This window comes from Vipera berus (assembly GCF_964194415.1).
Source record: "Vipera berus genome assembly, chromosome: 6".
NCBI lineage: Eukaryota > Metazoa > Chordata > Lepidosauria > Squamata > Viperidae > Vipera > Vipera berus.
The window spans coordinates 6895145-6909725 of NC_138208.1; the positions used below are offsets into that span (position 1 = coordinate 6895145).

Genomic DNA, 14581 nt, shown 5'->3' on the forward strand with positions numbered 1-14581 from the left:
GCGGGCAACTAAATTTCATTTTTGATGTGTGCCGTTGTGCCCACAGTAAAAAGGATGACAATAAAGTTTATCTTATCTTATCTTATCTTATCTTATCTTATCTTATCTTATCTTATCTTATCTTATCTTATCTTATCTTATCTTATCTTATCTTATCTTATCTTATCTCATCTCATCTCATCTCATCTCATCTCATCTCATCTTATCTTATCTTATCTTATCTTATCTTATCTTATCTTATCTTATCTTATCTCATCTTATCTATCATCTCTAAACTAGCTGGTCTGGCCTGATGGAGAGGGTCTTTTTAACGGGTTTTTTATTATTTTATTGTTATTGTATTTTAATTGGGCATTGGTTTAATCTCTTTTTAATTTTTGTACTGTTATTTATTTATATATGCCCTGTTAACCGCCCTGAGTCCCTCAGGAGAAGGGCGGTATAAAAATCGAATAAACCTAAACCTAAATCATTATTGCCTGCTTAAAAATGATAGGTTGCTCTTTGTAGAGTGGTTCAGTGGATATTTGACTGACAGGATTTAACGGTTTAGTCTACAACAACTAGGTCGTTTAGTGACCGTCCAGAGTTGCGGCGGTACTGGAAAAAAGGGACTTGGGACCATTAACATCCGTTGCCACATCCCCAGAGTCATGCGATCAAAATTCTGAGGCTTGGCAACCAACATGTATTTAGGAAAAAAATATGCAGTGGCAACTGCTGCAGCTTTTCCCAACTCAGAGATTGCCTTGAATTTAAGGACTAAGATGTCTGAACTTCTGGCTGTTTTCTTGCAGGCATTTCATTACTCAAACTAAGTAACATCGTCAGCACTGATGATGTTACGTAGTTTGGGTCATGAAATGTCTGCAAGAAAACAACCAAGCTCAGAGAGCACCAAGGACCCCACAGTCCTCCTCCTCCTCCTCCCACACCCTTCTCCCTTCTATCACTGATGATGTTACGTAGTTTGGGTCATGAAATGTCTGCAAGAAAACGGCCAAGCTCAGAGAGCACCAAGGACCCCACAGTCCTCCTATTCCTCCCTTCCAGCACTGATGATGTTACCTAGTTCGGTAATGAAATGTCTGCAAGAAGAGCACCAAGCTCAGACAGCACCAAGGACCCTACAGTCCTCCTCCTCCTCCTCCTCCTCCTCCTCCTCCTCCTCCTCCTCCTCCTCCTCCTCCCTTCTAGCACTGATGATGTTATCTAGTTGGGTAATGAAACATCTACAAGAAAACAACCAAGCTCAGAGAGGACCAAGGACCCCTCATTTCAACCCTGAGCTACAAATATTTTCCTTTGTCTGGTTTTTGCCCTTAAAATTAATTCATTCAGAAATGTATTCAGACACATGTTATACTAGAATTCTATGCGGTAACATGTTCCTGAGATGGAATCAAAGATATGGCTGCGAAATGAAATCCATTACATTCCCTACTACAAATTATGCTGGCACATCAAGTTCAGAGTTAAAATATGTATTAAAATATATCTGCGGGTTTGTGGCAAAAAACCCTGCATCTGAATCAACCTAGTGGAGGCAGAATAAAATATCGGCAGGATTTCTGCATTTCTTTACCCAGCTTCTACGGTTGCAACCCACCTCCCACCCCGACACATGAATTAATCAAACCAAATTCCAAATCAAACATGTGTGGTCAGAAAAATAATATTTCTCCATCTTGACTGTTAAAATTCTTTCTGGCTCTTCATGGAGCACAAGAGAGAGGCTCAATTATTCCAATGGAGTTTTTTAAAATAATAATAATAATTGTTTGGAGAAAGTGCATATTATCCATTCATTATGGCAAAGGACACAATAGCAAGAGAAACAGGCCTATTCAGAACATGAAATCCTGAATACAATGAAGAAAAAAATAATCAAAGCTTTAAGGCAGTCATGGGTGACCGTGACTCATCTCCGTGATGTTATGCTGATGGGGCTTTCTTATGTGATGCCACCAAATTTTGGGAGCAAGACAGTGGTGGGATTCAAATATGGGAACAACCGGTTCTCTGTGTGGATGCCGCTTCTGGAAATCCATTCTGGGCCTGGGCAACAAAAAAAATTAGCTACTGGTTCTGCCGAAGTGGTGCGAACCAACTGAATCCCACCACTGGAGCAAACCAAAGAGCAAACTGACTCTTAGTTTGAGCAGAGAAAAAATAGACGAGGAGGAAGAGGAGGAGGAGGAGAATTGAGAAGGAGAAGGGGAAAGAAGGAAATAGCTTTTGGTCTGCAGAAAGGAAAGGAGCAAGAGGAAATAGTGAACGCATATCCTGCAGGGTATGGAGGAATTTTTAACAACTTGCTCTTTTGTGACTGGCCCATTTTCTAAATTTGTAGCAGCTGAAAGGAGAGGAGGCTATCCCCCAAATGGTGGTTTAAAAAGTGCCAAGTTTGCAACTGAGTGTGCCATTTGGACAGAAACGCTTCGTAACCGTAGAATTAAACAGGAAAGTTTAACCATAAATGTGGAAGAAAAGTTTCAAGCAGCCCATCATTGAGTTGCTCAAGAAGGGGAGGAGGAGGAGGAGGAGGAAGAGGAGGAGGAGGAGGAGAAGGAGGAGGAGGAGGAGGAGGAGGAGGAGAAGAGGGAGGAGGAGGAGGAGGTGGTGGAGGAGGAGGAGGAGGAGAAGGAGAAGGAGGAGAAGAAGAAGGAGAAGAAGAACGAGGAGGAGGAGGAGGAGGAGGAGGAGGAGGAGGAGAAGGAGGAGAAGAAGGAGGAGGGAGGAGGAGGAGGAGGAGGAGAAAAGGAGAAGAAGAAGAAGAAGAAGAAGAAGAAGAAGAAGAAGAAGAAGAAGAAGAAGAAGAAGAAGAAGAAGAAGAAGAAGAAGAAGAAGAAGAAGAAGAAGAAGAAGAAGAAAGGAAAAAAAAATATTTGTGGTATGCATTAGAAAAATTGCTATGGATATCCTTGACAAATAGCAGCGAGGTGGAAGCAGATGGTTGATTATTTTTTTTTAAAAAAAGCTATCAACCTGGTTACTATTTTTTCCCTTTAGTATTTGCAGAGTTTTATTTTTTCCCCTGTGTAAGAAAATAGCTACAGTACTACCGGTATACAGCACAGGAAAGCAGTAGTACCCCAAACACTAAATAATTTTTTTTCCAAATTCAAACAGAATTTTTAAAGTGACAGAAACATGCTAAGCAATAGTAAAAAAAAAAAAAAGTCCGGTCACGCAGTCTTTTCAGACAAAAATGGCAAGAGTTTTTAGAAACGTATAATGCCTTGTTTTAATATCATTTGTGTAGGCCAGAGAAAACATCCAATCAATGTTTTTAAGAACGACTCTGAAAGAATTCGGGATCGAGACTTATTACTTTTTTTTTTTGGTTATGTGTGTTTTTCTTTCTTTCTTTCTTTCTTTCTTTCTTTCTTTCTTTCTTTCTTTCTTTCTTTCTTTCTTTCTTTCTTTTCTAACTGTCCTTTTGCTGTGTCTCCTTTCAATATTAAAGATCATTTTTCCCCTTGAAAAATGTCCTTGCAAAACTTTTCACAAGAATTCCAGTATTTTCATAACCGTTATTGCAATCCACATCAGATTCAAAGCACATGTTTGTACAAAGTGCTTCTAAGAGTGTACCCCCATTTTGTGGGTTTCCCCCTCCCCCCTTTTATATAATGTGGTTTTGTGTGCCTGGCTCATTAAAATGCACACTTAGTACGGATTTATCTACTTGCTAAGCGCGTCCCAGAAATTTGGGAAAAATGAAGTTGTTTACATATAGCTTTATTTCCATGTGTGAAAACTCCAGGAAGTGTAAACATTACAATGTTAATCAAAAAAAAAAAACTTCTACAGCTGCAAAAAAGAAAAATCAATATCTCATAGTTTTGGGTAATGCCATCTTTGATGAGAACATGCAGATGTTATTATATATTTTTTTAAAAAAATCACTGCCAAATAATCACGGCGTAGCCTGGTAATTTGATTTCTGGCAATATTGCAAACAATTGCCTTTAATAGTAATACTTAAATACCTTCATGAGAATATTCTATAGATCTAAGAACATCAGGTCTAAGAACATTTAAGAACATCCTGTAAAACACTACACAACACACTTAGAGGATACAGCTTAATAGGAATCCCATCACTTTATAACAATGTCTTTTGCACCCATGAAAATCCTATTTTGAGGTTTTTCTGAAAACAGAAGGGAGGATTACCTGGAAGTGGTGAAAATGCCATATATAAGTGTTGTTCTTGGGTTCTCTGTTTCTAGTAGAAAAACATCCTCTGTAGAGATAAAAAGAGTTGCTAATTGAAACAACACATACAATTTTGTGGTTTCTTAGATCTTTGCCTTCTTTTATTATTATTTTTTTTAAATGAGTCCCAGACAAATTTATCTCTACAAATTAAAATACTCAGAAATGCGAGCGATACACGTAAGCACAAACTTAAAGGAAAGGTCAGACTCTTACCAACATAATATTATAAAATAGATCATGAAATCTAAAAGTATAAGGTTTCATAAGGAACAGGTGTTTGTTTCAACTATCCATGGAAAGAAAATTGCATTGTAATAAGCTGTCTTAAATCATATATAATGACATTTATGTGGCTTGCATTGCGTTAACTAAATGAAATGGCTTAGTGTGCCAGGAAGAATATTCAGATTAACAGAAATATTCCTTATCTCAAAGCACTTGAAAAGATCCAAGTGCAGTCTATAGCTAAACAATTATATATATATATATATATATATATATATATATATATATATATATATATATATATATATATATATATATATATATATATATGTAGATCTAGAGTCTCGGGTTTCTTCCCGCGTTCCTTTCATCTTCAGAAAGTTGTGGCGACGTTTCGACGAAATCCCATCCGTCATCATCAGGCCGGAGTGTTCCTCCTGCTGCTTCCAGGAGCAATGCGTGGTCTGTCTGTTCCTTTCCTTCCAACTGCCGGTGGGGCTGTGTTCTGACTGGGTGGAGGCGTGGCTGCTTTCTGATTGGGTGGAGGCGTGGTTGTCTTCTGATTGAGTGGAGGCGTGGCTGTCTTCTGATTGGGTGGATGCGTGGTTGTCTTCTGATTGGTTGGAGGCGTGGCTGTCTTCTGATTGGGTGGGGTGTGTTCTGAATGGGTGGGGTTTTTTGTTGTGTTGTAATATCCTGAGTGTTGTGATTTGGTGTCCTGAGGAGTGGGCTGTGTAGTGGCCTCCAGAGCTTTGGTTTGGCTCCGAGTTCGAGGACCTGCTATGTATCTCTGGTATGGGTCAGTCAGGTTCGTGTGTGCGTTCTTCTGCTTGGGTGATGGCACTTTTGCTTGACTTGTTCTGTCTTCTGTGTGGGAGAGTTTTCGTTCTGGGTGTGGATGAGTCTTGCTGGGGCTGGTGGCATTTGGGGTTGTTTGTTGGTTTTTTAAATCCTTGTTTGCTGAAATTCATTTGTCTATCAATGCTGGTTTCCAAATGGCATGTAGGCGGGAGGTGTCGTCTCGCTTGTTCATACTGTCTGGGTGTTTTTCTATTTCAATGGCTTCTCTGATTATTCTGCTATTGAGATGTTCTATCTTGGCGATTGTTCTTGTACCTTCAAAATTGATGTTGTGTCCCGTAGTGTTTATGTGTTGTACTAGTGAAGATGTGTGATCTTTCTTCTGTACTGAGTTCTTATGTTCTTCTACACGTACCTCTATTCTTCTGTTAGTCTGTCCGATGTATGTTGCTGGACAGCATTGATAGAGAAATGAATTTCAGCAAACAAGGATTTAAAAAACCAACAAACAACCCCAAATGCCACCAGCCCCAGCAAGACTCATCCACACCCAGAACGAAAACTCTCCCACACAGAAGACAGAACAAGTCAAGCAAAAGTGCCATCACCCAAGCAGAAGAACGCACACACGAACCTGACTGACCCATACCAGAGATACATAGCAGGTCCTCGAACTCGGAGCCAAACCAAAGCTCTGGAGGCCACTACACAGCCCACTCCTCAGGACACCAAATCACAACACTCAGGATATTACAACACAACAAAAAACCCCACCCATTCAGAACACACCCCACCCAATCAGAAGACAGCCACGCCTCCAACCAATCAGAAGACAACCACGCATCCACCCAATCAGAAGACAGCCACGCCTCCACTCAATCAGAAGACAACCACGCCTCCACCCAATCAGAAAGCAGCCACGCCTCCACCCAGTCAGAACACAGCCCCACCGGCAGTTGGAAGGAAAGGAACAGACAGACCACGCATTGCTCCTGGAAGCAGCAGGAGGAACACTCCGGCCTGATGATGACGGATGGGATTTCGTCGAAACGTCGCCACAACTTTCTGAAGATGAAAGGAACGCGGGAAGAAACCCGAGACTCTAGATCTACACATACAGACACCCGCGAGAATCTACGAAAACAAATATATATATATATATATATATATATATATATATATATATATATATATATATATATATATATATATATATATATATATATATATATATATATATATATATATACCTTGAAATCCACAATTAGGACCCAATTGGATTAGACATGTTATCACTATCATAAGTTGCATAAAACCCATTTTCCAGTTGTGATAATTCTGCATTTGCATCCATATCTCTCAATATGAATGGACCTACTGCTTTTGCAATCTGTTTATTCATTCAATCTTTGGCTTTGGTGTCTATGGGTGACCTCATGGGCACCAGTATAACAGAGTTGAAAGGGACCTTGGAGGTGAGCAGCTGACGGAGTTGTTGGCATCCCCCTCGGAGTAAGACCAGAGAAAGTAAAATAGCAATGACCTCATCAGGGATTGCAGACAATGAGATCATGTGCAATACCCCACCAGGGACCCCAAACCTCTCTTTATTATAACCTAAGGGTGGTGTGTAACCAGCTCACCAGCTCGTGCTGCACTGAAATAATGGAGACAAGAAAAGATACTCCAGGAACAACTGAATTGAAGCGGAACATCTTGTAAACCGTTAGATGGATCCAGCTAATTTTCTTATTATGTTTTGCATTTCCACTGGTGCGTAAGAAAATGCCGGGGGGAACTGGCTTTGCTAAGAAGGTTTTATGTACATGTATATTTAAGTATACAGACCTCTGCATTATCGAATTTAGACAACCTCATGGGTGCAAGTTTGAAGGCGGACATATTCCCTATTGCAAGCCAGCTAGCAGGCTTCCTCTGCTCCTGAAAAACTGAGTTTCATAAACAATGTAATTGCACAGAAGCCCACATTCCCATACGATACCCTTTCTATGATGCCCCAAGGTGTGCTCCGATGCTCACAAATATTTCCAGATACAGAAGCCATGCAGATAAATTTTATGTCCTAAAGGTGCTTTCTTCTGGAGGCAACTGGACTTTCTTGTTTTTCTTTTGAAGACGTTTCGCTTCTCATCCAAGAAGCTTCTTCAACTCTGACTGGAGGGTGGGGAAATGGCAGGATTTATACTCCTTGCAGACGGCTGGTCGTTTACCTTCTTTTAGAGAGTCGTTGAGGCCCCTTGGAGGTTTATCTGTGTCCTCAGGGTCACCTGAGTAGTGCAAATGTGTGTGGAGTCTTCTTGGCTGCAGGATGTTTTCTGCCCCGTGTCCAAGTGGCCTCAACGACTCTCCAAAAGAATGCAAATGACCAGCTGTCTGAAAGGAGTATAAATACTTCTATTCCCCACCATCCAGTCAGAGTTGAAGAAGCTTCTTGGATGAGAAGCGAAACGTCTTCAAAGAAAAAACAAGAAAGTCCAGTTTCCTCCTGAAAAAAAAAGCACCTTTGGGATAACTGTGAGCTGGATGACTGAGAACCCCTATAGACATAAATTTCATGCTTATTATTTTTTAAAGGAAGCTAAACCTACACTCCCCTATAAGGTAGCCCAATATTTTTCACCTAATTCAGACATGTCAAACACAAGGCCCGGGGGCCGGATCCGGCCCGCCAAGTGGTTTCATGTGGCCTGTGAAGCCATCCTGGAAACAGTGAGGGAACGGCCCCCACTGCCTTGGCCCTGGCCCAGAGACCCTCCTTCTGCCAGAGACCCTCAGATCTGTCCCACTCCTGCCCAGGCCCCCATAGGCACCCTTGATGCCAACGATGTAGAGCTGGCCACGCCCACCCAGTAGGCCATACGCACTCTAGCCACACCCACCCAGTAGGCCTTGCCCACCCTGGCCATACCCACCCGGCCCCCCAAGGGCAACCACAATGCTGATGCGGCCCTCAATGAAATTGAGTTTGACACCCCTGACCTAAGTTATGCAACTGCAATTTTTTTTAAAGTACAGGTAGTCTTCAACTTATGACCACAATTGAGAAATTTGTTTAGTGAGTTTTGCCCCATTTTGTGGCCTTTCTTTGCCACAGTTGTTAAGTGAATCTGGCTTTCTCTTTGACTTTGCTTGTCAGAATGTTGCAAAACACAACCACATATCAGTTGCCAAGCATCCAAATTTTGATCATGAGGATGCTGCAATGGTCACAAGCATGAAAAATGGTCATCAGACATTTCTTTCTTCCAATGCCGTTGCAAACTTTGAATGGCTGAAAGTTAAATACTACCTATAGATAAACTGATTTATTATCCTATGATTATTTTTTCCCTTCCCGAATAAGTAATGGTTGTATTAAAATATTTCTCCTGTGACTGTACTCTTTTATTGTAAAAGCTGGTGAAAGACCGTAATAAAGATATCAGGTTGACATTGTTCTCCTTATCCATATAGCCAGCTGTCCAAGTCACCAATATTTCTTTTTAAAATAATATGTTTTATTGATTTTTAACATACACCTTAATATTTGGTAAACACTGTCTTGTCTGGGTTAATGTTTAAAAAAAAACAATTAATAACAATTATTTTTTATAATTCTATAGTCCACATGATATATTTACATGATTTCTTCTTTTTCCAATAATATTCTCTTTTGCCAACCTTAAATTAATACATTTCTTATTTAAATAAATGACAAATATAAACATTTTTCTCATGTTTCTGCACGTAATAACCACATTAATATAAAGCTTCTTTTCACTGATCATCTTGATTGCCTCATCATAAGTCCTGTTTACATTCTTACCTAAATTTGTTTTCCCCACAATATTCAAAACTTTTTTACTGGTTAAGATTTTTCTCAAAATTAGTTACACTTAAAAGATATAAGTTTTTTTTTCCTCATACAAACTATCACATTTTTACATTTCTTATATCTTAAAGAGAAAAAAAAATAAGAGCAAAAAGAAGAAGTCACCAATATTTCATTGGGAATATATACCCAGATCCCTGACAGAAAGCTTTACTCTGTTAATAGAATTCAATTCTGCTTTCTGCATACAGTAAGAAACATTTCCTACTTTTATTTTTATTTTTTATTTTTTTTGCAGCATAAACAATTATAATTACTTAAGCATTTACAGCCTTCATTCTCAGCCGGGTGTTCGGAAAATTGCAGAACGGAACAGCCCTTTCAATCCTCCTAACCTCACACTTCCTGAGATATTTTGGGGGGGGGGGAAAGGCCTAAAATATTGATTGCATGGAGTAAAATTACGAGAATGCTACCCCATACCTAATTCATCAAAATAGGTCTCTGTGCCATCCTCATCCATGACCGAACACACCAATCTCGCTTTCAAATAGGTGGTCCATTTGTTGACAAGACTCCGTTGTCCACCCGTGTCGTTCTGCCCAACAAGAAAAAAAGAAAAGAAAAGAAAAAGAAAGTCTGCATTATGGAAAAATGATCCTGATGTCTCTTCCCATTTTTCAGCAAGCCTTTGGATGAAGACAAATACTGACTGTCCCAAAGGTGCTTTTTCAAAAGGCATCTTGTTTTTTTATTACCGGTATTTTCATAAATAACTCAAGGTAGCAAAACAAATCCGACACACCTTCCTTCTCATATTTTTCCCTAAACCACCACCCTGTGAATTGGGCTGGGCTGAGAGAGAAGGACAGGCCCAAGGTCACTTTCATGGCTAAGGTGGGACTGTCTTCAGTGATTGGCCCAAGCGTTCCCAGCCATCTTTCATGGCTAAGTCGGGACTAGAACTCACTGTCTCTTGGCCATTGGCCTAAGCGTTCCCAGCCATCTTTCATGGCTAAGTCGGGACTAAAACTCACTGTCTCTTGGACATTGGCCTAAGCGTTCCCAGCCAGCTTTCATGGCTAAGTCGGGACTAGAACTCACTGTCTCTTGGACATTGGCCTAAATGTTCCCAGCCATCCTTCATGGCTAAGGCGGGCCTAGAACTTACTGTCTTCTATGATTGGCCCAAGTATTCCCAGCTGGCTTTTGTGCCTAAGGCAGGACTAGCTTTGTTTAGGTTTTGAATGTATCTGTATACATTACAGATACGAGGCCAATTTGGAAATAAACCTCCATTTGGTTATCAATGACAGACACTTGCAGATACAGAACTTTTATCATACACATTGTAAAACTACAACTTTACATTACTTTTTGACATAATCGCCATTCAAATTGAGGCACCTGTCATCACGCCTTACAAGGTTTGAAATTCCTTAGTAGTCGTAGCCCAGCACCAAATCTGGGCTATGGGGGGGTGGGGATTGTGATCAAAAACATCCCAATGGAAATTGCTTCAAAAGTTCTTGGGTGCATCTAGCGGTGTGTGGGTGAGAATTATCGTGAACCAACATCCACACTGGAGGTCAGCAGGCCCCGATGCTTGTCATCGATGGCTCGCCTGAGTTTTTGTAATGTTTCATGGTAGATGTCTGAATTGATGTTCGAACCACGTCCCATGAACTTTACTAGCTGTACTTATTTAGCCTCTTCACATTTGGTGGGATTTTCTAGGGCACCACTTCCGGCGTGGTGTTGGTTCACGATAATGCTCGTACGCACACCGTTAGACGTTCCCAAGAACTTTTTGAAGTGGTTCCGTTGGGATTTAGCAACGAGCAACGACTACTAAGGAATTTCAAACCTTCTAAGTCATTATGACAAGTAAGGTAAAAGTAGAGGTAAAGGTTCCCCCGCACATGCGTGCTAGTCGTTTCCAACTCTAGGGGCCGGTGCTCATCTCCATTTCAAAGCTGAAGAGCCAGCGCTTGTCCGAGGACGTCTCCGTGGTCATGTGGCTGGCATGACTAGATGCCAAAGGTGCATGGAACGCTCTTAGCTTCCCACCGTAGTGGTCCCTATTTTTCTACTTGCATTTTTACATGCTTTCGAACTACTAGGTTGGCAGAAGCTGGGATGAGTAACAGGCGCTCACTCTGCTACACGGCACTCGGGATTCGACCTGCCAAACTGCCGACCTTCTGATTGACAAGCTCAGTGTCCTAACCCACTGAGCCACCGCGTCCCTCTTTATGACAAGTGCCTCAACTTGAATGGCGATTATGTCAAAAAGTAATATCATGTTGTAGTTTTCTAATGTGTATGAAAAAATGTTCTGTATCTGTGAGTGTCTGTCATTGATAACTAAAGGGAGGTTTATTTCCGAATCGCCCTCGTAATGTATACATTCATTTATTTTCACTTTAGGAAAATCCCCACCAGGTTTTATCGGTATTAAGTAATGTAACAAAGATTTGCTTGCTGAGCAGTTGAAGAAATTAAGATACTGAAGCAAGGTACAAAATTCTTGCTGAAGATTTTTATATTTTTAGTTAAATAAAGCAGGCAGTAAAAAACAAACGAACACTGGGCAACTTTGCAGGGTTATATCTTATTTAGCGGCCTATAGCTTTATTACAGATTGGGCATCAATGCATACAGTTTTATGCCCTTCCTTTGTTGCTGTTTTCTCCATCTTTGTGCTTTTAATTTATTGGCTAATTGAATTGCAAAGTGCTAATTAAACCTGTGATCCCACAAGGGTTCTGAAATGTGAAGACTGACTTTAAACTTCTGTCTCAGCTTCCTGTGTTTAAATAGAACTTATTAAGTAGTTTTGGTCTTCAGCCAACTCTTTGAATAAGTTTATTGATGCCAAATTGCAAGAGCGTCATCAGAAATGCAACACACACGTTCAGATCTCCATCTTTTGAAGCCCGTTTTTCACATTTTGGCATAGATGCTTCAAGGAAAATGTCTCTCAAATCTTCTAAGAAATCACCTGGGCCTCATTAGAACAACAATGATTTTTAATCATAGTTAGCATCTTCTTAAAAATATCTCCGGGCACTTAATAAAAAAAAGAAGAAGAAGAAGATGAAGAACAAAGTTGGAGTGCAAGTTTAAGGTCACGAGGCGTGTTTTGGCAAAGATTAATCAACTTAAAAAGAAAACAATTTTTTTTTAAAAAAGCACAAAGGAGCTATTCTACTGCTCGTCCCTTTCAAGTGAGCACACCGATCTCCTCAGAATATTAGTTCCTGGGCTTGATATGAAAAGGGGATCGAAGATTTATAACGCTGAAGGTTTATATATTTGAACGTTTTGTTATCTAGCAGGGAGACGTTTTTTAAGGGAAAACAACAGTAATACGTGCAAATGACTGCACAGCTGGATGAAATTATAAAATGTCCATCTCCAGCTTCTTTGCATTAGCACGATACAAGTCAACGAAAAATTAACTACCAGTTCTACCGAACCAGCTGAATCCTACCACTGGCTCCAGCATGAGTCCAAAGGCTCAGAAGATTAAATCTCTGGTCCCGGTGATGGACCCAGATTAGATCCTCAAACATCTATCACTTATGTAGAACTTTCAAATCTCCTGCATGGAATACCAGCAGCTTGCCATTACATCTATGCAGTGCTTTTTTTGTAAAAGAAAACGGTGCCAGAACTCACACATGTCATACAACCCACCTTGCCTACCCTACAAGGTTCCATCCAAAAAAGGTGCCGGAACTCCGTTCTGAGCGTTCTATGAGGAAAAAAAGCCCTGCATCTATGTTATTTCCACCCGTTTCCTCAAACTAGACAAACTGCTCAGTTTAATGATACAGCTATAAGGGGGGGGGGGAGAAAAGAAAAAAAAAGAAGGAAGAATTCTTTCCTACGAGTTGGAATCATCATCGTTTCTGGCCAACTCATATCTCAGAAGATAAAAATGAAGACAACGGTTATTCCATGAAGGAGAATCTGCAAACATTTATCTCTCCCGATTTTCAAATATCTCGGTATGGTGTTTACCACTTCCTCCAAACACATCTTGTTTTCCACTGCGGATACAACCACAATGGAATTGCTACACAGAGAAACTAGCTGCAAAAAAGCCACATCAACGCGTTTGCTACTCAGATCATCATTACATTGCAGATACTTTTGGGATAATCAAGCACAGTCTATTTATGGCTTCCCTCCTCTTGGGGAGGGAAGCTTGGTTTAAATTCGTCATTTGCAAGCAGAAACATGTCACAGTTTTAGATTTCTAGTTCTGACATAAAGCGTTTAGGATATTATTCCCCTGATCCCATCAATTGTCAATTGTTTACGTCCTTAGCAGCATATGAGGACCCAGATTGTTGGGGGCAATAAGCTGACTTTGTAATAATGCCGCTTGGGGTGTGTGTGAAAGCCCTAATAAGCAGGCATATACATAGAATGAAGGCTACTGCTAAGCTTGTAAGCTGCCCTGAGTCTTCGGAGAAGGGCGGGATATAAATGGAATTAAAATAAATAAATAAATAAAATAAATATGAACATCTTTGCTTACGGGGCATATTCTGGCAATCATGGAGTGGATTTGTTTGGTGGTGCCACTGTTGTCCATCAACTTCTCTTTGAAGAAGAAGTACACTTTAGCGTCATTGGGGTCGGTGCCATCTGGGATGAGGTGGGCATCGACAAAAGTGGGCTCTAAAATAACACAAAGGAGCACACATCAAGAAGCAGCACACCTGTAAGGGGGTCGATCTATTCTCCAAAGCAGCTGGCCATGAAGCAAAGGAAAAAAATAATAATGATGTACTCTAGCAGGACTTTGCTTTGCTGCAGATTCAAAAGGCAAAAGTACCTTTGGCTTGCAACTCCATAACCCCAAACCCTCTTACCCCACAATTGTGGAGCCTAGTATTTTATAGCATCAGGGCTGTTTTGTTTTTTTTTCTCCCCGTGATGTACATGATAAAATATTCTGCCCCTAGGCAAAGAACTCTTTATCCACTCTTTGGGGAGCAAGGTCAAGAGAGTGTGAGCGAGATCTGCTTACCACTTAACCATTTAGAGTTGTGTTGATCGGTCCTCACTGCATTCCGCCGGGTTAAGCTGCGAAAAATGGCCGCGTCGGTGCCCATGAAATCAATATACATGGCCGAAAATAACTCTTGGTCTGCAGAAAGGGAAAGAACCAGAGGAAAAAATGAACACACGACCTGCGGGGAACGGAGGACTTTTTAACAACTTGCTTCTTTCTGACTGGCCCATTTTCCAAATTTTTAGTGGCTGCAAGAAGAAGAGGATATCCCATGAATTGTGGCTTTAAATATGCCAAGTTTGCAACTGAGTGTGCCATTTGGACAGAAACATTCGGTAACCATAGAATTAAACAGGAAAGTCTAACCACAAATGTGGAAGAAAAGTTTCAAGTAGCCTATCAATAGGTTGTTCAAGAAAGTGAGGAGAAAAAGGAGGAGGAGGAGGAGGAGGAGGAGGAGGAGG

At 40.6% G+C, this 14581-nt stretch overlaps 1 protein-coding gene across 1 annotated transcript in view; it reads right to left on the reverse strand.

Annotated features, from left to right (window-relative positions):
* Positions 1-14581, reverse strand: part of SEMA3C (semaphorin 3C) — a 181683-nt gene that overhangs the window by 44114 nt on the left and 122988 nt on the right. Inside the window, exons 7-10 of the mRNA XM_081331359.1 lie at positions 14133-14252; positions 13638-13780; positions 9569-9683; positions 4183-4252 (exon numbers count right to left, since the gene is read on the reverse strand). Of these exons, the coding sequence (XP_081187485.1) occupies positions 4183-4252; positions 9569-9683; positions 13638-13780; positions 14133-14252 (448 nt within the window). The remainder of the gene's footprint in view (positions 1-4182; positions 4253-9568; positions 9684-13637; positions 13781-14132; positions 14253-14581) is intronic.